The sequence below is a fragment of the Lepidochelys kempii genome, chromosome 6 (genome assembly GCF_965140285.1).
Source record: "Lepidochelys kempii isolate rLepKem1 chromosome 6, rLepKem1.hap1, whole genome shotgun sequence".
Classification (NCBI taxonomy): domain Eukaryota; kingdom Metazoa; phylum Chordata; order Testudines; family Cheloniidae; genus Lepidochelys; species Lepidochelys kempii.
In genome coordinates, this window is record NC_136385.1 from 21,880,426 (window position 1) to 21,904,474 (window position 24,049).

At 41.6% G+C, this 24,049-nt stretch overlaps 1 protein-coding gene across 2 annotated transcripts in view; it reads right to left on the bottom strand.

Annotated features, from left to right (window-relative positions):
• LRP5 (LDL receptor related protein 5) overlaps positions 1–18,849 on the bottom strand; it is a 248,458-nt gene extending 229,609 nt beyond the window's left edge. For both annotated transcript variants that reach the window (XM_073347077.2, XM_073347076.2), the window contains exon 1: positions 18,612–18,849. In XM_073347077.2, the coding sequence (XP_073203178.1) occupies positions 18,612–18,705 (94 nt within the window). In that variant the 5' untranslated portion in view covers positions 18,706–18,849. The remainder of the gene's footprint in view (positions 1–18,611) is intronic.
• Between the last annotated feature and the right edge of the window lie 5,200 nt (positions 18,850–24,049).

Below are 24,049 nucleotides of genomic sequence, written 5' to 3' on the forward strand. Positions count from 1 at the left end.
TTTACAAAAAATTCATTTCTAGTAAAACAAAATGTTTAATTTCTGGACATCAACCTCTGCTTAATAAAAGCAAAGAAAATGAAGGGCTAAACTCCACAAAATCAGAGGAGATGGCAGTGATCCCTTTATATCAGGGGAGTCAATAGGCAGACCATGGGCCAAATTCGGACCACCAGAAGCTTTCAAACGGACCTCAAAATCTTTTTATTTACTTATTATCATTATCAGGTTCTCTTTTATTATTTTCTCTGGGTCTGGACCTTGACTATACCTTGACAAAAAAAATAATTGATTCTCCCTGCTTTATATCTTATAGCCCAGTGGCTAAGACTCATCTAGAATGCGGGCGTCCCAGGTCTGAATCTTCATTCTGGATCAATGACTTGAACGCAGGCTTTTCCTCTCCCAAGTGAGCGCCCTAACCATCAGGCGACTGAGTATTCTGAGGTGCGTCTCTCGCAGTCTCTCTTGTGAAGCTCTTCCACTCTGTATAAAATACTTGAAAAGTCATCAGGCATGAGACAGTGTGAGAATTAGACTGTGGCTTGGTGGTTAGGGAGCTTAGCTGGGATGTGAAAAACCCAAGTTCAGTCCTTGCTCCAATGATTATTTATTTATTTATATAGCACGGAACATCCTCACCAAGAGAGATTCATCCCCAAATACCCAATAGCTTAGTGGTCAGGGCACTCACCTGGGAAGGGGGAGACCCTGCTCCAGAGTGAGGATTTGAACCTGGCACTTGAACCTAGATCTCCCCCTTCCCAGGTGAGTGAGCAATTGGGTTTAAGGATGTTACTGCCACCAGCTGTTTTGTGAATGACACCTATAATCCCTTGTCCATCTAGCCCAACTTTTTTTGGGGAGTGGAGGAAGAGGAGGAGGTAGTCAGAAACTATTTGGCAAATGTGTGTCGAATTTACTAATAGTTTTGGTCCACTGAAACAGCATTTATTGGTAAATAATATGTTAGCCCCAAAAAATTGCCCAGCAGTTTTCAAGACTCTTAGGGTATGTCTACACTGCAACAAAACACCCATGGCAGGCCCGTGTCAGCTCACTCCCGCTTGCGGGGCTCAGGCTGCGCCACTATAAAATTACGGTGTAGACGTTCACGCTCGGAATCCAGCCCCAGCCCACGAGAGGGGAGGGTCTCAGAGGTTGAACTCCAGCCTGAGCCATAACTAATATTCTGCAATTTTTAGCTCTGCAGCCTGAGTCAGCTGACACAGGCCAGCTACAGGTGTTTTACTGGGGCACAGGCATACCCTTGCACTTGTGAACCTGCTGAACAACACTGCAATAAGTGTAACAATAATGTAATTGCCTAAAATGATCAGCTGCCGGTTTAATCATTAATGAGAGTGTCTATAACTGGCTGATGAACCAAAAGCCATTGTTTGGTTTTAATTTAAACAACAACAACAACAACAAAGTCAGCCTTTGGAGAAGAAAATCAATTCTAATTTCATAGAATCATAGAATATCAGGGTTGGAAGGGACCCCAGAAGGTCATCTAGTCCAACCCCCTGCTCGAAGCAGGACCAATTCCCAGTTAAATCATCCCAGCCAGGGCTTTGTCAAGCCTGACCTTAAAAACCTCTAAGGAAGGAGATTCTACCACCTCCCTAGGTAACGCATTCCAGTATTTCACCACCCTCTTAGTGAAAAAGTTTTTCCTAATATCCAATCTAAACCTCCCCCACTGCAACTTGAGACCATTACTCCTCGTTCTGTCATCTGCTACCATTGAGAACAGTCTAGAGCCATCCTCTTTGGAACCCCCTTTCAGGTAGTTGAAAGCAGCTATCAAATCCCCCCTCATTCTTCTCTTCTGCAGGCTAAACAAGCCCAGCTCCCTCAGCCTCTCCTCATAACTCATGTGTTCCAGTCCCCTAATCATTTTTGTTGCCCTTCGCTGGACTCTCTCCAATTTATCCACATCCTTCTTGTAGTGTGGGGCCCAAAACTGGACACAGTACTCCAGATGAGGCCTCACCAATGTCGAATAGAGGGGAACGATCACGTCCCTCGATCTGCTCGCTATGCCCCTACTTATACATCCCAAAATGCCATTGGCCTTCTTGGCAACAAGGGCACACTGCTGACTCATATCCAGCTTCTCGTCCACTGTCACCCCTAGGTCCTTTTCCGCAGAACTGCTGCCTAGCCATTCGGTCCCTAGTCTGTAGCTGTGCATTGGGTTCTTCCGTCCTAAGTGCAGGACCCTGCACTTATCCTTATTGAACCTCATCAGATTTCTTTTGGCCCAATCCTCCAATTTGTCTAGGTCCTTCTGTATCCTATCCCTCCCCTCCAGCGTATCTACGTACAGCGTAATTTATTAAAATCCAACTGTAAACTACTGATAATCTGGAGTTACAGCTGTTTTGTTTTGTTTTTTAATTTTGTTTGCAGTTCAAATGCTTTCTCTTTGCTAGAGTGAACTGTAGCTCACGAAAGCTTATGCTCAAATAAATGTGTTAGTCTCTAAGATGCCACAAGTCCTCCTTTTCTTCTTTCAGTAAAGAGATGTGTTCTGTTTTACAAACAGAAAAATTTCATAGTCTTATTTTGAGACCAAGAAACTCATTATTTTCATAAGAATTTTCAAAATTTCTCTGGAGAACTGTTTCTATAGTTTCAGATACTGGGAATAACACTTTAAAAGCATCACTAATGGTAAAAGTACTTCACAGAACTTGGTGTAACTTCACTCCAAAAGGCAGAAAGGAGGTTACAGGTCAAAAAAATAATAATTTCTGAATATATTTCCATCACAATATTCACAGTAACTGAACCTGGGAGGGAAGGAAAAGGTAACAGATTTCTATTTACAACAGTCTACACTGTATCTTTAAATGGTTCGGGGCTCTCCAGCTAAAAGAACCCCACTAGCAACTGGTACTATTTCTGAGGGGGCTTTGAATAAGCCTACACTCTCTGCTTTCAGAGTAACAGCCGTGTTAGTCTGTCTTTGCAAAAAGAAAAGGAGTACTTGTGGCACCGTACTCCTTTTCTTTTTACTCTCTGCTTTAAACATGCTTTCCAAATAAGGTAAGGAAAAAGTACCTGGGTTTGGCCACTTACATAAGACACCATTGAGAACAAATATGGTAAAGAACTAGCAGATTTTTCAATCTCACCTTCCTCTGATTACTCAGAGAAAAAGGGAAAAGGTGCACTAAACAAAGGTAACCACTTTTGCCACCCATTTTGACCCTCTAAAAGAGCCACAGTGATTGAGACTGAACCCAGAGTCCTCAAAAATTAAACCTTGTATTGAAAGAGACATTGTCAAATGTGGTAAGAAAATGTGACCTATCTGAACACTCACAGGGACCTGTTCCCAGTGTCCTGCTGATCAGAGGTTTTAAAAAAATGTGAAGATCATTTCTTAGGATAAACAACAATGGGTTCAGCCCTTAGAAGAACAACTAGTGCTAAGTTCCACTCTGCAATCATAGCCATGTGCACATGCTTCCCTCCACCCACCTGTGACTGCTATATTCTTGTGTGCAAGCCGTGCATTTAAAATTACAAATTTCTGCTTCCTGCACCACGTGGGAGGATTCTTGTAAAATTCAGCATTCTACTTGTACCTCCCAATAAAGGAGCAACCCTGCAAAGTGGGGACAAAGCTTTGGGTATATGCAGTTGTAATCCAGAACACAGCAGCTGGCAGATCATAGTTTTAGCCTGTCAGCCTCCACATGTGCCCTTTGCTGCCTAAGACTCAAGTAAATACGCACAGGCTTTTCATTAGTAGTAGTTCATGGTCTCCCAATTGTTATAAGGCTTTACTGAATCAATGAGGTTCTGCAGATATGATGGCTTACCCAAGGAGCAATAATCTCACAGTCAGCAGAAGTGACCCAAAATCAAATACCATGCTGGTATTCATCGGAGGGCAAGATCCTATTTCAAGCCCTCTCTCATTTTGTCACATACATAAACAAATAGCTGGAGTACGGTTGTACAAGCAGATTGCCTACAACGTAAACAGTGGTTAAACCATCATTTAAACTCACATATGTTAGTTCATTGCTTTTAATGCACCTATCTCTGCAGCATCTGGGCTCCAATTCAAAACCAAGCAAAATTATTTAAACTAACCACGACAGGCAGCATAGAACATCCCCTTCATCTACTTAAAGTAATAACTAATGACTCAACGACCATAGTATTTATGTGCTAAAGGCAAGCAATGGCCCATAGTCAAACAGCCGCTTGGCCTAAGAGATACATCTTGTCACGTACTCTGAAGGTCAGTTACTTTGGGCATTTGCGGATTGTCAAAGGTCAAAAGCAGGCACATTTCACCAAAAACATCTGATCCTCAGCTTCAAGAGTGTGCAGGTAGGTGTTTGCACCAAGAACTCCTTTGCTGATCTCAGCAGATGCACTGGTCTGAATAACTAGCAATAGTGAACCAATTTAGAACCCACCATGAACAGCAGAATAGACCAAACTCTCGAAAATAAATCTATTATACAGTGCACAAACGCCTACAGTATGCTTGTTAGCTTTAGAGATGGTTTACATGGGAAATGACGAGAATAAACTATAGTTTCCCATATGGTAATTTATTCCAGAAGAAGAGTGCTTTTTTCTGATTTAACTTCATCTGCTACCAAAGTTGACTTCTAAACCACAAGGTGTTACTAAATAGATGACAAAAGAACCTGTTAAAAAAAAGTCAAGATACCCTCTAGCTACTGTAATTTGCTTTAGAAAGAAACAAATTCCTTTATGTACCCAGATGACATTGATCCTACCTGGTTTGCGTATTCAGGCAAGTGCAAAGCAATGGCACAATCCTTACCTAAATCTATCAAATACATTCTGGATTAGCCCTGCAACATTTACACACATGCACCTGCTATTGAAACCAATGAAAAATTGCTGTACGTAGGGACTGCATGATCAGGAAACGGAATAACTTGGGGGACTAAATAGGTTGTGTTATTCCTGGGGTCACACACAGTGTTACTCCTGCTCCACAATTCTTAAAATAGGGAACAATCCTCCACATCCTCACTCACCACCCACTGAAACTTCCTCAAAAAAATCAGCCTCAAGTAATAACCAGGTGAGACACCAACGGTTACAGAGATTCCAACATTCATTGCTAGGAGAAAACAAGAAGTGGCTTGCATCATTCCCTAGGAATGGCAAGACTCTGGCTGAGTGAACTCTCCCACCGAGGACCCCAGCACCAGAAGTGCTCTACCCCCAGATGCTATGAGTTCCACCCTGGGGACCAATGACCAAAGTAATCCCATCAACACCAATTGCCACAGCAGGATGTAGTGGGGGTAGAATGCAGAAATCCCCGAAGTAATTGAAACATACACCATTTAAAGCTTTATGGATAATGACCAAGACCTTCAGCTGCACCAAAAAGTGAAGTGAGAGGTAATTCAGAGCACAGATCAAGGGTGTAACATGCTCTTATCTGCCCACCTTGAATAAAAAGCAGGTCCCACTATATTGCTCATTAGCTGGAGTTCCAGAGTGGTCTTCATGCATAGTCCAAGTAGAGCTCATTACCCGTAATCTGAACTAGAGACGAAAAGGTGTGAATGTCATTATTAGGTCTGCACACAAGAGGGAAGGACACCAGCTACAGATGGGAAGGTGGCTTTTCTGGCCCATGTTCCTCCCTTCAGAATAAGGAGCAGAAGTTACCCAACAAGTTCCCAAGACTGATCACCTTGACCATTCTGTCCGAATATGCACATACATAATTGTGCCATTGGCACGGTTAGCTCTTCAGATACGCAATGTGTCAAGTTCCCTGCCCTGAATTGCTTACAAACCAACAAAAATGCTGACAAGTTAAGAGGAAGATGTAGTATAACGAGTGGATCTGGAAAAAGAGGACCAGGTTCCAGGAGGGACCTAGTGTGGTGTAAAACTAGAAGCTCAAGCATGGAAACTGGGACAGGCTGCTACCAGAAAAGCACATGCCTCTCTGCAGTCTCAAACCTTTCTTACACCTCTTTGCCTGCAACTTCACTTATTTCTAACAACACAGAAGGGCTGCAACATGAAAGCAAAGCAATGCACAGTCATGATACGCATGTCTTGTCAGAAGACTTCCCAATTTTGTGTGTATTTTGTAATGCGAGATTAATAATATTTAGTTCCTATATAGTGCTTTTCACTAGCAGATCTCAAAGTACTTTTCAGGAGTACCATTTAAATATCATCCCATTTTACAGATGGAGAAACCACTTGCCCAACACCATCCAGTAGACCAGTGGCAGAGCTAGGAACAGAACTAATATCTCCCAAGCTCCAGTCCAGCATTCTATACAGTAGGCAATACTGCCTTTCTTAAGGATTATGAGTTGAGGACTAAGGGCAGGGTTGGAATGCTGGCCAAAAATTGTGCTTTGAACAACCTCCTCTCCGCCCAAGTCAGACACCACACAACAGAACAAAACCTTGAAGTGGGAGAAACTAGTTGACAAAAGGCCTCAAGTTGAGGGTACACAGGTACTAGCAGCCCCCTTCCAAAAAGCATCTCCTCCCCCTATTTTATCCAACTGAGTCTAATCCAGCCAGTTTAAGATCAAGTCCAACACATTAAGGAAGTTTTGTTCCTGCCTATGTCAGCTCATTTACAGCACTGCTAGGCACAAATGTATCTACCATGGGGAATAAAGTGGTCTGGTAGAACATTTTAGCTCTGAGTAATGATCAGTCTTTTTAAGTAAAAGCCAGGCATTTCCCATTCTGTTGGCTTATATAGAACCTCTCCAGTTTGCACAAAATGACTGCAAAACTTATCAAAACACTGAAATTTGCAAACACCAGAATGATGCAAGTATTAGCCGGCAGCTGCCACATCAGTTTCGCAATCACCATTCTGGATTTGTTTCATTGCAAGAGGGAAAAGGTCACCCCAAAGCAACTATTTTTTTTAAAACAGCATGTTGGGAGGAGGAGGAGGAAGAAAGGCACAAATTGCAGTTAGGTGCCCAACTCTCTGCCCTTTGAAAAATTTCCCACTTGCGTGTTTCATTTTTCAGTTGCAAAGGTTGATTTGGTAATAATGATCAATGGAAATTATTAGAGCTGGAAAAATATTTCAGAATGAAAGCATTCGACATATTTAGTCTTTTGGGCCACAAGTTGCCCATGAACAAACAGCTATTTTCCTGAACGTATTAATTGTTCATAGAAATTGTCAAATAATTGCTACAAACAAGTCAGGGGTTACAGATTGTTCATGAGCTTACCAGCAGCAAGAATTCTGTATATACAATTCAAGTGGTATGGGTTAGTTTTGCATGAAACTTATAGCATATTTCTGTTCCCTGATCAGAAGAGGATAATAGTTACAAATCACAAATTCAAAAATTTGCCTGGTGCAAGTATTCTCCTCTGTTTACTTAAATCTTGCTGTTATTTGCACATTTCTGCCAGTAATACCATTTGCTAGAATGTTCATAGAAACCAAACACAGAAAGGCAATACAGTCAAATGAAATCAATTTAAAAACCCACACCTGTTGGGGGTAGTAGGGGTTTTCATTTTTCACACCCAGCTAAAACAATGGCCAGATCTACTACATTTTCCACTTGGAAATACAGCTTTCAAAAAGTTACACAGAGAAGGCTCTCTTTCTGTTAGCAGATTCCAAAGCTGGAGCTGCCACCTAGTGTAGTGGGGTTTTCTGACTCCCAGAGGGAGCAACAGATCTAAAATTTTTAGACTGGATGAAATGAAAATCCAGGCTCAGTGAATTTTGGAAGGGGGAAAGGAGGGAGACTTGCAAATGATTAAAGTACAATGTATTAAGGTTTCACTAGTTTTTCTTTTATTTTCCCAACCCTACCTAAAACTCCCTACGTGTAGCTCAGCTAAGTATGTCCAGCTGTTGATTTAACTATTTCTGAAAGTACACATTCTGTCACTTGAACACCTGCAAGTTAAGTTTTGGACCTGGGGAAGCAATATTCTTAACTATATCCAGACTGTAAAAAGTAGCTGTTAAAACCCAGACACCCAAAACTTCACCATGGCTAGAGAGGTCTTTTACCCAACTAGTCATATGCATACAATGTACAAGGCTTTATATCATCTACAGCTATACAGACCTCAGAAATGAAAATTCTACTCAGGGGCATTTTTAGCATCTTCACTCTCATTTGGGAACAAGAATGCCAAAATTGCAGTTTAATCGGCCATCCCTGCACATTCACACCAGATGTTCAGACAACTTATCAATACAGATTTCCAAAATTAATCCATTTCCCACTCTGTTTAATACATTATGCCTCAGGCAGCCAATGCCCAAATGCGGGATGCAATGTGTGACAAAACCCCAAAACGAGGAACAATAATTATTCTGCTGGAATGTTAAAATGCTGGGGCATTAATTCCTGTAGTGCAGATTTCTGTCTCTCTAACCTCAGTTTCATGATTATTTCTGAGTAGATCATTTTCAACAATTAAAATGAAGGGACATCAATTTTGTGTAGAACATAGCTAACTTTGGGCCTAAAATTAGTGACTTGCCTTGAAATGAGGTGCAGTTGAGAGGTATATTACACCTAAAAATACTCCTTAAATTAATGCTTCAGAAGCTACTTTAAATATCCATTTTACAAATATTATTGTGACTGAATATACATATGATACTGAATGGTTTATAATACAATGGACAAAAATTTTCCCTTCTAGCAAATAAAAGATCATCGTTTTCCAATTCAGCAGCTACGAAAGTTAGGCAAAACAACATTCTGATTTTGTATTAACCTACAGCAGCTAAGAAAAATATTAAGTATGCAATGCATGCAGTCCCCTGTGTCAGAATTACAGGTCAGCTGTATTCGGGTTATAACCCTCCACTCTTATCATGAGTTAACAACTCTGTCAAAAAGCAAAGCTGAAGTTGGTTCCATATTCTCAGTTTCTTACTCAAAGGCCAAATTAATTTTCTTTTTTAATTTCACCCAAATAAGTTAAGATAGAATTTTATAAAAATATATATTCATGGTTTTAAGAATATGCTTTTCTGAGATGCAAACAAGCCTCCAATCCCATACGTTGCAGCTGCCTCTTCTCTTAATTTGAATTAAGAGCTGAGACGTGTGGATACATAAGAAATAAAATGCCTGAGGTAACCCCAAATGACACATCCCTATGATCATCAGACTGCTTCATAGCTGACACGCGTCACTCCCTGAGCCAAAGCTTTATACCTGCACAAAATGCCATCACATATCACACCACCAGTACTTTCCACAATGGACATACTCCTTGAATAAGGAAATGACTGACTATAAATGGCAAACTACTTTTCCACAAATGACATCTGCACAACCACTGGATCAGCTGGAAGACCCCAGAACGAGTCTCTCCCTGAACTGAGGATTCACTCTGGCCAGCACCATGCACCATTTGCAGAGTTTGAAGCTTTGAACAGTTTAATGGTCCCACAGACATTTCAGGTGAAGTAACCAGAGACGACATTTACACATCAGGTTAAATGACGTTGCTTATTCAAGCATCATTTTCAAAATGGAAAGGGGAGTGGAATGATGCAGTCCAGGCACAGAAACAAAAATTTGGGTCAGAAGTGCTATGTTCAAGTCTCTTTGGAACAGTCCAACTTCTGTGTGGACAGGCCACGAGGGGACACCTTTTCACTTATGTCGATTGAAACTCTAGCTCATTATTGAAAAAAAAAGGAGGTGATGGAGAGGCACTGCATGACAGGCCAGAGCTGTGCACACAAATGAAGCTCTGGATCAAGGAGTGGCATACACAGGAATTTTCAGAATGGTCAGATGATTGTGTAGATGTATCATCTGAAAAGACCCAGAAAGTATTTTGTCATTGACAGCCGATTCCTTACTGGAGGGTCTGCAAAATGGAAAGTGTGAGTGTGCATACTGGAAAGAAACAAAACTTAGAGCCAGGGAGCAATGCATGTCAGCTACTTCAGAGAGGGCTAACATTTGCAGGGGCACATCACGTGAGGTGACCTCAGAAGTATTTTGTCATTTACACCACATGAAACCCAGTTCTTTATTCCAAGAGCATTTGCAAAATGGAAGTGGGGCGAGGGTGGCAGCATTTTGTGCTGATATAAAGCTTTAGGTCAGAAAGTGGCATGTGTCAGCTACTTCAAAACACTATCGCTCACAGGGTTGGGTTAACCCAAGGTGTATTTTATGACTCACAGTCAGACAAAGCCTAAATCTTTACTCAAGAATAATCAGCAAAATGGAAGGTGGGGAGTGTAACACGTGGCAGCTAATTCAGAACAGTCTAATTCTCACTAGGATGTGTTACTTGAGGTGACCAAACATGTCTTTTTAAGAGAAAAAGAGTATGTTTTCGGATTGATTTGGTCACTTTTAATTTAGAGAAGTTCCAGTGTGTTCATATAAAACTCCAGTATCTTTTATTTAAAAAAAAAATTTGCAGGTAAATACATTTCTGTATTTTAAAACCAAACAAAATACTGAGTTTTCAAAAGCATACAGAATTATTGCTAGATGTAATTAGCACACAAAACAGATTCTAGATAGTATTGTTTAACATACAAGAACATTTGTTGACATGATATTCCGTAAAAGCTCGGAAACCAGGTCAATAATCCACTGATTATAGATTATAATCCACTGTACATTTCCATGGAGATTTGTCTTCCCACCCCACCCCTGTTTCTTTTGCTTCGGTTTAAACTAGTATTGACATAGAAGAAAAGGAAATAAATGGATACGTAAAAAATTGTGTTATACTAATGTTACCTGCCTGACCAACCCACAAAAGCCAGGAAGTGCAGTTAGTGCTTCCATTCTGTCCTCAGCATCTCCCCACTGTCCATAGGTTTGTAAATGTGTATTGGACACCACATTACACTGCCTCAGACTTTTTCAAATCCTAAGTGTAACAAGTTACAACCAGGAGAAAGTGCTGTCTTCAATTACACCCATCCTTTAACTCCAAATCTCTCTCTGCTTTCGTAGGCTCAGATTCAAAAATCCCCTTAGCATTACTGTCACACCATTACTACCGTGTCAATCAAGTACTTTCAAAAGTGCAGGTAAGTGATGTATTCAAGTTAATATCCACTTATTTTAACTGCAATAATATTGTGTAATTTAAATCAGTTTATATCTATGAATAACTTCATAGGAGGAAAAAAAAGAAAAACATGGAATCATCAGCATGAAATGCTGTGAAACTCTAAAACACCACCCAACAGCCCAATTCTAAACTCCTTACCAAGGCAAAACTTTCACTGAAATGGAGCCCCAAAATTAGTAGAAAAATACTTTTTGTATGACAGTGCCTACGGTATTTCCCTCTGGGTAGATCTGAAAGTTACTCCCATTTTATCAGAATACTTTCCCTACTTTCTGTTATTGCACAAAGTAAAATGTTATTTTAATCTTCACGTTTTCGCAATGGATATGCAACTTAGAATTTAAAATACTAGCCACGCCCACCCCAAAATAAATACTATTTTGAGTTTTCAAGATAGGTTTGCAACAATATTCTTTTCACACAGTATTTTCATATAGCAGCTGACTAATCTAGCAAAGCTGCATGGTCTAGTAGCCGGAGCAGGAGAGAAGGCACTCCCAAATTCTAACTCTGGCTCTTAACACAGGGTATGTCTACACAGGAGCTGGAAGTGTAAATTCCAGCTTGATGAGACATTCCTGGTTCCCGCACAAGCACTCAAAAAGCTAGCTCAATAAAGCAGAAGTCTAGCTGCCACAACAGCGCAAGCTGTGGGAAGGACTAGCTGCCCCAAGCACAAGCCTGTCCAAGACCCTGGGTGCTTACTTGGGGCAGGCAGGCCTTCCCACCACTGCAGCTATTTTTAGTAAGCTACCCAAAAGGTCAGAGCTAGTGCAACTATGACTCCTCAAGTCGGAATTTACACCTTTCCAGCTCCCATGTAGACATACCCACAGACAGCCTCTATAGCTTTAGGTGAGTCACTTAAGCTGTCCTCCTGAGTTTCCCTACCTGTAAGAGGAAGATGATAACCTTATCTCACGGGGGTACTTAGGATTAGTTAATATTTATACAGCACTTCGAAAATTTTAAGTGTCAAGTATTATTCAGTAACAGTATTATTCAGTAACTGCTGTTATAACATTAAGCCACAGCAGTGTGTGCATTAGCAGTTATAGGTGCACGCTTCTGGGGCATTCAACCATCTGACAAATACACCTCTAACTCTACTACAGTACAACCCTGATTTTATGAACACCAATATTACAATCAGTTATTCAACAAACCGGGGGGTGGGGGGGGGATCACATAACAAAAGGATGCCAATGAAGAAAAAGTCACATTCTTTCACTTTCTGAAGTCTTCACTGCATTGGAAAACCTTTTGCAGAGGTTTCAGAGTAACAGCCGTGTTAGTCTGTATTCGCAAAAAGAAAAGGAGGACTTGTGGCACCTTGGAGACTAACCAATTTATTTGAGCATGAGCTTTCGTGAGCTACAGCATCCGATGAAGTGAGCTGTAGCACACGAAAGCTTATGCTCAAATAAATTGGTCAGTCTCGAAGGTGCCACAAGTCCTCCTTTCCTTTTGCAGAGGTTTGACGGAAAAGAAATAAGCAATGCAGTGCATCATACTGCAACTTATGCACCATACCGCAACTTATGCACCATACCCACGGTTATTTTGTGAAGTCACAATTTTATGAACTTTTTGATGTGGTGAACACCTTAATCCCCAGTTAGTTGATAAAACCGTGGTTCTTTCACTTTGCAACTGCTGTTGGGGCTAATTGTTGGTGTAATCTGCCCTCTTACTATTTCATTTAATTAAAACCAATTTTGTAGATGCTTATACAATGTGTTCTTCCACAACGAGCCTGTGTGGACAGGTATATATTGGTTTAAAACTAGTTATAACAGTTCCACCACATTTAGAGGGGGAAAGCTAAACTGCTATCAATCAAGCTTAAAACTGATTTAAGAAAACCCACAAAAGGCACACTGGGGTTTAACTAAATCAATTTAAAATCACATCTTTAGTTAAACTGGTGTGACTGTGCACACTGGCCACGTCTATGCAACGTAGCAGCTAGCAAAGGGAGAACACACAAACAGAAAAATAGTAGCAAGAAGCTAGAACCCTTATTAACTTTTTCCCTGACCTCACCCCCAAGCACCCCATCTTTAAAATTCCCGAAGCAGCTTTTTGTGGCCCAACAGCCACCGAGCAGGAGCTATAGGGCAATTTGCAACTGTTCTTTTTTCTACTCCCCCTTACCCCAGCTGTCTCTCGCCATCCCTGCACCCCAAAAGCTACTTTTATTATCCTTTGCCTCGACCCCTAGCTTTCCTCAGTCTTACAAAACAGATGTAGGGATATCCAGAAGTGTTTTTCCAGTTATGAAGTCCCAGCTGTGGAATCTGTCAGGAAAGTGTACATATCTGTCACATCCAAAAGGACCAATTACCTTGTGGCTCTGGCCATTCAACATCCCCAGCCAATATACAAAGTGAACAAATAATTAGTGTGTTTCTGGTTACATTTTGCTTGAAAGTAATACAGCACTTCCAAGTCAGAAAGGAAAATCAACCATGCACCTTGACTCTCTAAGCACAATAATACCCCCATTTTCTGTTGAATGCAACTGCATTTCTGATGGCCTCTGGTACAAATGAGGAGTTGTACTCTACCTGCTTTCTTTAGGTGAAACTCCCAGTGAAATCACACACACAGATCTACAGTGCACAATAACAACTGTGTTTCTTTGAACTGTTTTTAGCTTTATGTTTTCTCAGCCTTAACACCTTCCATGAGAAATTCTGCACCTGCGGAAGTAAAAGATCTTGCATGTTTAATAGCTCTAAGGCCAAAGACACAAGGAGACATTGTGAGAGGTAATTTTCTTGCTCTATATTATGAGAAGTGCTATGCAATGAGTAGACTTCTCAAAATAAATTAAGAATTAATTCAACATTCTCTTCTGTGTAGTTGCAGGTCATTTTCAAGCGATGCTGTGTAATAAGACATGAATCTAACATGAAGCTTAAAAAATAAAATATTGTTCTCATTAGAACTATTTCTACACACTACAAATTCTGGACCTTCTTTCATTTAATTTCTGCTTTGAGAGAGAGTGGACAGCTTATCCTACTCTCAGTGTACACTGTTGACTATATTTTAATGAGAAGCAAAACTAAAAAATGATGCATACCTAATTTATAAGCCATATACACACAGATGGGTATTTTTCACTTTAACGTTGTAAAATATTAATATACAATGTTAACAACAAGTGCTAATAACCAGGAGCGCAGAGTTTTTAAAAAACACCCAATTTGCTGCATTTGTCACAAAATTGCTTTGAACTTTATGATAAGAAGATATAAGGCATTCATATTCTACAGTTAATACAAATCTACAGTTTGTTTAAAATTAAAACCTTGATTTATTAACTAATATGGTCTGAATGTGAATCAACTGTCTACGCAGATAAGAGCTAAAGCAGCTGAGAAAGTGGTTCAATACAGCAAGCTGCAGTGGTGAAATTCATGCTAGGACATTAACCTAATACATTCCCACTGTTCTGCAGTATTGGCGTAATGTGTCTCATAGATTTATGCACTATGTACAGATTCATGTTGAGTAATTTTAAAGCATCCAGAACTAACAGATGAAGTCATACTTCAAACTGATGCCTAAATTAAACTTTTTAAAGGATGGACAATTAAAGTCGTTATCCTTTGTCTGCAGAAAAACGTTAGAGTGCTCTTAAAATATCAGAATGACAAACTTTATAGTTAAGTCTAAATATTTTCTTCCTTATGCATTTAGCAACAGCCCTTTTGTATCACATGTAGGGTACTGAAGCATCTACGAAGGCAGACTGGTAGAACAGTTATACACTTAAATTGCACTGAAACTCAGATGAAGATTCCCACATAACCTGCCTCTCCCCAAATTTTCCTTTACCAAGTCAACATCTGTCACAATTTGGCTGGAATATCTGTGCTTAAATAGTTTTAGGCTGTAACTGGCAATACACATACTATCTAATGACCATGTTAAGTATACTTCCAAATGTATCTTTTTGTTTCCCATAACGTATCAGTCAAGTATGCTCTCAGATGTATGTAATCTCTTCTTTGGTCACAAGAACCTCTCCTCCTCTTTCTCTCGCTCTCCCTCTCTCTATAAAAACTCATCTCTCTTAGTAACAAGGAACTGTTCATAGCCCTAAAAAGAAAAAAAAGCTTTAAAACTAATATGTATTCATAACTTTGGGAAAATATGCTAGAATGTTGCATACAATTGTTACCCACGAACTTTTGTGAACTCATGGTTTTTACTTCTTTGCTACTGGAGTTTAAGCAAATAATCACAACTAAGCACGATTCCAACTACTTTCTGATTTTAAAAAAAAATAATTAAAAAATCAAATGATACATACAAATTCCACAGGGCAATACAAAGTACAAGAATAAGACATCTTTAAAGGTCTTCGCCATCAAATATTTACAGACAAGAAGCATACAACACAGGTTAATATCTCCTCACCTGAAAATTCCTGTTGCTAAACATGCAAGAGTCCCTCTAAAGAAAAATGTCTCCTTTCAAGGAAGTGTCCAACTGCAACATTTCATTATTATTTGTTTTGTCAATTCATGACTCATGCAGCTTTATCCTTATATTTAAACTTTAAAATAACAAACCTTGACTTTTTCATGTTCGGAGCAAGAAATTTACTTAGTAGCAAAATTATTTTGTCTTTGTATATTGAAATCATAATACTTTAAACTTTTGCTAAAACTTTATAGGAAAAAATAAAATTAAGTCCCCAATCCTGGAAACAGTTATGCATCTGCTTAACTTTAAGCAAATGTGTATTTCCATTTAAGTGATTTAAGCAGGTAGTTCTACTGAAGTCAATTGGATTACTCACCCGCTTAAAGTTACACATGTGCTGTTTACAGAATCAGGGATCTCAAGGAATGGAAGCTTAAAACATAAGCTTCTTTATAAAAGTGTTTATGACCAGTTTATCTCAAACTTTGAAAAATATCCTTTGATCTTGGGAACTGAAATATAATTCGGACAATATGAATAGTGTTTGGCGGTAGTAATATGGAGTATGTTACATGTTTCAGACATTTCTAGTATGTTTACAGAGTGTATACCAGCCATAAAACAGAAGATAACATATAGTTGAGGAAGCTTGCTCATACTTTTATAAAAAAGAAAAAAGTGACAGGTGAGCTGTCTTCAGAAGTCCCATTCAATTCAATCTACAGTAACACCAAATGTTAGTCAGAAAATAGAAGTCGTGTAATTAGGATTCAGAACTAAGCCCCATTAGCTAATTTAAAAAAAAAAAAACACACAACCACAAGTGCATTTGGACAAAAGGCTTTTGCATGTCCCATAGTCTCTATAGAAACATCTTGATATATACAATCATTTCTAGTCTCAAAACTGAAAGAAGAGGTGATTAGTTGTGATTCAGGAACGTCTTATAAATGCTCTTTTCAGAAAACTTCACAAGTGAACACTACATTTGTTTACTCTTTGAAATATGTTATTTAAAAGATGAACTGTCAACAAGTTAATCTGAGAAGGTAACCCCAGACTTGTTTATAGCCTCATCTTTCCCCATTCAAGACTACTGTAGATTGGACTCCATTTTCTAAAGTTCTGCATTTAAATTCAGAGTCAACTGGGAATATGGACATCTTTAAACACAGAGAAATGTCCAAAAGTGAACAATCCACAGTAAGTTCTCTCTTTACATTTTGTGCAGCATTTTAAAAATTAATTCTGAGTGATTCAACTCTAGACTTCACTGACTTTCTGGACTTACTAGTTTATGAAGAGATTCAATGTTTTGGGAGGAGAGAGACATCTCTTGTTTACAAGGGCATAAATAGTTTTTAATGTACAGCAATAGATAGCCCTGACTAAAATTAGAAAATGATGGCTCTGGAGAAAATTGGTCAGACCTCTTGTATTAAATGACAGTTCTGATCACTACAGATGGCTTGAAAAAGCGGATGGCCCAATAAAAAAGACCCTGAGGTGATGTTCTGTTAATCTTGGCCACTGCTACATTTTCTAAACTACCTAGGAAATTGCAACTATTAAACCTCAGTTTGCTAAGTGCTGAGGTGAAGTATCCAAGCAGATAAGAAGCAGCAGTGGCTGTGTCTTATGTCTCTTGTATGCAATTGGGAGTCCCTGTCTGCAATGGTACAAAGGCAGAACTAAAGCAGCATGCACTAAGAAAACAGATGAGCAAATCCCAGACCCTTTTTCATGGCTGTTGGGGGGGAGGGGATTTTTTAAATTATTATCCTGTTACTTCAAAGTACTGCTTAGAGTACTGCAAAGAGAGAAAACAACTGTCTTCATGCAGGGTTGTAAGAACACAAAGCCAAGCATTTGTTTAGTGCACTGAATGGAGTGAAGATTATAAAATGTAATTGGGAAAGCCCCCTGCAAGTCCTAATGCTGAAATGGGAAAGCAAAGATTGGGAGGGAAAATAAGGACAGTCAAAACAAAAGTGGATCAATGCAAAGTGAGAACTGAGATTTTAAAAACACACCCAGTGGGGGAATGGGGAGATTCTGAGTGAAAGCACCCAATGATTGGAGATGGAATTGTGCCTGATAGACTGACTTCATGCTCAGGGACAGGAACAAACGCTGGCTGCAGTTAAGGCTGGATGTTTCTTCAGCGTTTACTCTCCTTAGATCTGCTCAGAACAGGCTGTTTTCTTAAGTGTTACATTTCACAAGTCAAGCAAGTTTTTCCTTTTCAACTTTAAAATGGGGGGGGGGGGGCGGGCGGGAGAAAGCTTCTCTCCTTTCCCCCCACCCCCACTCCAACGCTGCCAAAAGTTTGATTCCGCCTGTGATTGACACCCGACACCAGCTCCTCCAAACCCCAGAGAAATCACTGGCTGAGGCCGCAAAGCATTGGGGAAAAGAACAAACTTTTGTCTTGCTACTTAAAATACACATGTTTACTGAAGCCACCTCTTAGTTGATCCTTGGGGAGGGGGGAACAGCTTTTCAGAAGGAGCTACGGCCAGGTTACTCCCTAGCCAGCAAGGAAAGGAGACCCCCACAGGGTCCACCTAATACCTATCCCCCCAAAAGGGGACACATAATCCTCGTGCCCCGCTCCAAAGGAAGGATCGCCCTCCACACGCGCCTCGCCTCTCCTCCCCCCTGCGTGCGTGGGACCCTCGGATTCCCTCCCCGTCCCTATCTCCTTTTGGGAAGGGAAACAAACTCCTCACAAAACACAGCAACTTGCCACACATCCTCCCCGCTCCCCCCCGCCAGCACCCCCCCCCCAAGATCCCCGTTCCCACACCCCTTCCTCCCCTTGTCCCAGGCGCCCTGCGCCTCCAGCCTGCTGCAGGCTGCCCCCCTTCCCAGCCCCCTCCGTGCCGGATCCCCAGCCCCGAGCGCCCCGGTCCCAGGCGCTCCGCAGCTCCCACCTCTCCAGCCCCGCGGCCCCAGCGGCAGCAGCCCCGGGGAGCTGGGAAGTTTCTCAGTCAACAACAAAAGGCAGCGGCTCCCCGCGGGGCCCGGCGCCGGGAGCGCCCCCCACTCACCCCGCAGCGAGCCCAAGTGGCACTGAAGCACCGCGGCGGCCAGCAGGAGCAGCCGCAGCGGCGGCGGGGCTGCGGCCGCCGCCGCCGTCTCCATGTTGTGCGCCGCAGCAGCAGCCGCCGGAGCCCGCGGAGCGTCTCAGGCAGGCTCCATGCTCCGGGCGCTGCGCTCGGCTGGGAGCGGGAGGGAGGCGCTCGCCAGAGCCAGGATCCTCCTCCTCCTCCTCCGTGCGCTCGCTCGCTGCTCTCTGCCCGGCCGCCGCCGCCGCCGCCGAGGGAGGGGGCTGGGATCCTCCCTCCGCCGAGCCCGAGGAGGAGCCGGGCGCCAGCTCAGGGACCGCCCCGCCCGGTGCGGGGCAGCAGCCCGCGCCCCTTCCAGCCCGCCTGCTGCCGTGTGCTCCCGCCCCCGCAGGGAGGGGGCCCGCACCATTGTATCCGCTAGGCCCCACTGCTGAGGCGCCCCGCGCGCAAGAGCGCGCCCCGCGGGGGGGGGGGTCCACGGGGCCCCACTGCATGAGCAGCCCATGCCCAACGGTGCACCCCACGTGGCCATCAGATGGGCACGGACAGCCATGCACCCCCCCCATGGGCCTCCTGTGACCATCGGTGCATGGGTACCCCCTGGGCAACAGTGCCCCCCTCACGGATATCCCACAGGCAACCGCGCACATCGCACAAGAACCGGTGTCCACGGAGTCAGGGATCACTGTCTCTTACCAGCATCTAGGCACTCCTGCAGGTGGTTACAGCAATTGGTCCTGACTTCTTGCCGGGAGCCTTCCCTGGAGGCCTTTTATGCCTGCATTGATTTTTCTTTCTGACATTTTCTTCTCCCTTTTCCTTGCTCCTTATTTTTCTTTAAAAGCCAACAACTTCTTTAAAAGTGCTGCTCTAGTAAAACTTTTTGCGAATACTAACACAGCTGCTACTCTGAAACCTCTAGTAAAACTGATGTTTCTCCAGTCCTATTGGCTCATTCCTTCCTACCCCTGCAAGGGGTCCTCTGCATGGTTCAGTGCTACACATACAATGTAATAACAGGTCACTTCCATAACACTGTTAACATTAAACAACTCTAATAAAACTCTTCTGCATCCAAGTTTGTGGTTTATTTAAAAAAAAAATCATATACCAGCAGCTGCTCAGTTTTGTCAGCCCATTTACACAGCAGAGTTTCCTCAGGACTGTATAACACAGTAGTTAGCATTACCCTGACACTGTTAGAGCACGGTTTAACTTTACCAGTAGAAGAGGGACTGTTGGGATGGTGCCAAATTGGTGCGGCCATACTGAATGAATGGTGAGAACATGGCTTGACATGACTGAACTGCAAAAGAGGATTCTGGGAGCAAAATCCTTCTCTTAGCATCAGGCAGATGGCAGAAGTGAAACTGACTGGCTCCATGCTGTGTGTAGGATCAATACTGATCTTTGTGTCAGCAAATATGTCCACTTGAAAGCAAACGTGTAGAACATCCTGAGTGGAGTATGGGCTGATGGGGGCATCTCAACCCTGTTGAAGGACATCACACAAGGGGCTGAAGTGAATGATTGATAAGGGAGTGAATGTGGAGTAATGTTCTGTTGGCACCACTCTGCTGTCTCCTCCTAAAGTATTAATTAGGTAAAAATTAGTAGCCACTCACCCACTGGGCATGCTTAAGACATGTGACTCCTTTGAGGAAAAAAGAGTATACAAATCAAGCAAATTAAATTGCTGTTGGGGGAATTCTTTAATTGATGCTTGAAGATGCTGCTAGACAGAGTAGTCAAAACTCTGTTCCGTGGGTTCAAGTAGGACTGTGAGCCAGAGGGGTTTCCAGGCAGCCAAGGCCTTGCCTTGAGGGAATCCGAGACAGACCAGAGGGCTGAGGAAACCAGACCTGGAGAGAAGAAGTCATCCATAGGATTTGGTAACCACCTTCTCTGTTTGCCAAGCAGAAACCGTGTGAAGCTAGCACAGGGCCTGTTTGTGTATGTTTGTGAAAGAGAGGCTCGCTAAGAGGAATGTATAGCTCTTACTGTATAGTTCTTTAATGTCTAACATAGGAGTTATGTGCTTAATGTAACCCTTTACTGGTCATGTAATTCCTTCTCAAATTAACTGCAGTGTATGCAAGTTAATTACTGTGGACCTTTTTCACTGGTATGACAGTAATCTGCTCCGCTGGAAGCCATTAAAGATCCATTCAGGGGTAGTAGCTCCCTGGTGCCAACAGGGACCAACCTGCATTATAATTAGAGCTGTTTGATACTGGTAGAGGATTTTTTTGCCAGGGGGAGGGCGGGGAGCAGAGAAAGCAGAATAAGTTTCATGCTGCAGATTTCAAAAAGGAACAAATTTTTATTTTACAAGGAAAATGCATTAAAACTTTAAAAAAAATTTTTTTTAAGTTTGCAGATTTCGCCACCCCACACACTTTCCCCCTCCATGGCTTATTTTTTCCATTCTGTGTTGCCACTGTGAAAGGAAGAGGAATGGAAGACAAAGATAAGGGTATTCATTTATTTATTTTTCATTTTGGGGTTTCAAGAACATTTTCTTTAAATGAAACGTTTTTAATAAAAATTCAGATTTTTAACAAAAAATTGTTTAAATCATTTCTACCAACTCTAGTTATAACCTTATTACGGCATGAAGCTTTAAGACTTAATTGTTGTGTAGATGGGCACTGTATAGTGTGCACTCCACTGAACTGTGGTAGCATAACTTTTTGCAACTTCTGTCCCATTGTAACCCTCAAACACCATGTGCATCTCTTCAGGCTGTCCCCATGAGAAAAACTGTACAGCACTGGTTCTTAATCCTTTCCAAACTGTGACCCTGTGTTAGAATGGAAACAGATTTCTGGACCTTCCTACAATCTAGATAAAAAGAAAAGGAAGATGACTGCAATCCCTTGAAACCTGTTTGTGACCTCCAGGTTGTGAACCTATGCTATAAATAAGCAAATCAACATGTAACAACTGTTTATTTCAATGGCTGCTTTTCATTTTAGATACAAGCCATTTCACTTTCCTAATCGTTGGAAACATACTAATGAATCTATGTTGCAGTTTTCTGCAGGTGGTATAACAGTGGGTATGAAGGCCTCTCTCCTGCAACTTCAGCCGGTCTTGCCACACACCCAGGGATCCAGACATAGAAATCCAGTTGCAGGATCAAGGCTCCAGTAATTCTATTACCTCCTGCCATTGCTCCGCATGTGGCACATACACTGACTCCTGGGAGAAATTTTGTCTAAAAAACATGGTATTAAGTTACTCTGAGAAAGACATCCATACATTTTCAAGGATTTACAAAGAACTTATTGAATCGACTTTAAAGATGAGGTGTTTGTGCCCCATAGTAGTACTTATTTTTTTTAAGTCAATATTTGTTTAATTTGGTTCTTAACCATCGAAAAATCTTGACGACCCTGTTTTTACTAGAGGAGCACTTGGGGGACTGGCAAACACGTGTCTCTATATGTACAGAGCTCAAAGTACCCTGGGCCCCACTCTGAACTAATCTATCTGGGTACTCCTGTCTCATAAATCATTAGCTAATAGGCAAGACTGCCTAACAGGGCAACTGAGAGGAAGAGTCAGACTATTTAAGGCTGTTTCATATGTAATGAATATATCATTCAAACTCCAGGCAAGCAATTGGGAGAAAAGATTTTTTTTTCTTTTTATTAAAGATGATTCATAGCTGTGTTTAAGACCAAAAGGACCATTTTTATCAGCCAATCTGCCCTCCTTCAAAAACACAGGCCATATAGAGTTTTACCCACTAATTCTGGCATTAATCCCGACTATTTGGGGTTGAACTAGAACATCTCTTTTAGAAAGACATCCAGTCTGGATTTAAACTTTTTAAAGGATGGAAAATTCACCACATCCCTTGTTAAGATTAAAACACCCTACCCCTTTAACTAAGACCTTATCCAGATTCAAAGTAGCACCAGCTTACCTAAAGGTGTTATTTTAAACCATTAAACCTGTACAAAACTTTGTGTTGACAGTCAAACTGATTTTAAGTTAAAGTGGTGCAACTCTGAAAAGAGACAAGGCCTAAGAAGTCAGAAAATTCCCATTCCAGTTCTCTAGTCCTGCAAGAAGTCCTTCAGCAAAAACAGACAAGACTTCGACATTCCTAAAATTTCTGAGGTAAAACAATAAGAAAAAAAAACTACTATGAAAAAAGAAGTCACAGGTTTTAGGCACTAGTCCAACTTTTCTTTGGAAGTCATCTTTAATGCAAGAAGGAAGGATTCCCAAGGAGGTGGTGGTCTTGTGGTCATAGCATTGAGTTAGGACTCAGGGACCTGCATTCAATTCCCTTCTCTGCCCTTTCTTGGTGACCTTGGACAAGTCTCTTAATCTCTGTGCCTCAGTTCCCCATATAAAAGAGAGGGATAACAATACTCCTTCCCACCCATTGTATCTCTAGGCAATATGGCGTGGAGGAAGCTGCAGCAAGATTTGGGCATGATCAGGGGAAAAGGAGAATGAGTCATCAAGAAAGACCCCCAGGCTGGGAACCAGCCAATCTGCCCTTTCTGTCAGTATTGTCATTAGGAATGGGGGAAGCGTAGCTTTAGCCATATTAGGCTTGAGTTCCCAGAGATCCATCCAGGATAACAGGTCCATCCAGCCACAGCCAGAAAGTTAGCACAAGTGAAATATACTAGATGGTTTTTGCATATTAACTCCCCACAGATTTCTCTCTCTCCACCTCACTCATTTTATAGGATCCTTCTGTCCCAACTTCCACAGTTGTCTGAGCACCTGTAGCTCTAACCCTTATTGACAAGTGCAGAAGCCCTTGAAGTGAATTTACTGCCTTATAAATGACACTCTACCTTATTTTATGTTTTATTAAATATCAGCACCAGGAAATTATCTTTTTTTCCTCTGAGGCTCCTCTGCTTAGCGTAGAGGAAAACACTAGATCTGCACATGCTGAAGATGAACTGAAAATTTGCCTTGCTGTTTTGCCAAGAGGATGGTGAAGTGAATATAAGGAAATGAAGAGACAATGTGAAGTGTCTTCACGCTGCATTTTTAAGGCACATGATTGCATCATTTTTCTAATATAGTATTTTACACTTGTGCATTTATGGCTGGTCCCCTAGAAACTAGATAGCAATTACAAATCAAGCAAATTTAGAAAGTTATCTATCTGACCCTGTTTCAGAAGAAAACAAGTTTAAAAATAATCTGTAATATGTTTGAGATGACACAAGGAAGTGTTGGTTCCTCTGAACATGGGGCTCCTGCTTCTCTTCCAACACACAGGTAGGCCAGCTGTAATTCACACATAAGCTACATACTGCCAAGACTAGCCAGGCCCTTGAGATGCTCTGAGAGGAACAGCTGGATTTAGAATACATTATAGTCATGATAGGAAGAAAAGGATGGATTTGTGATTAGGGCACCGGCCTAGCGCTCACATG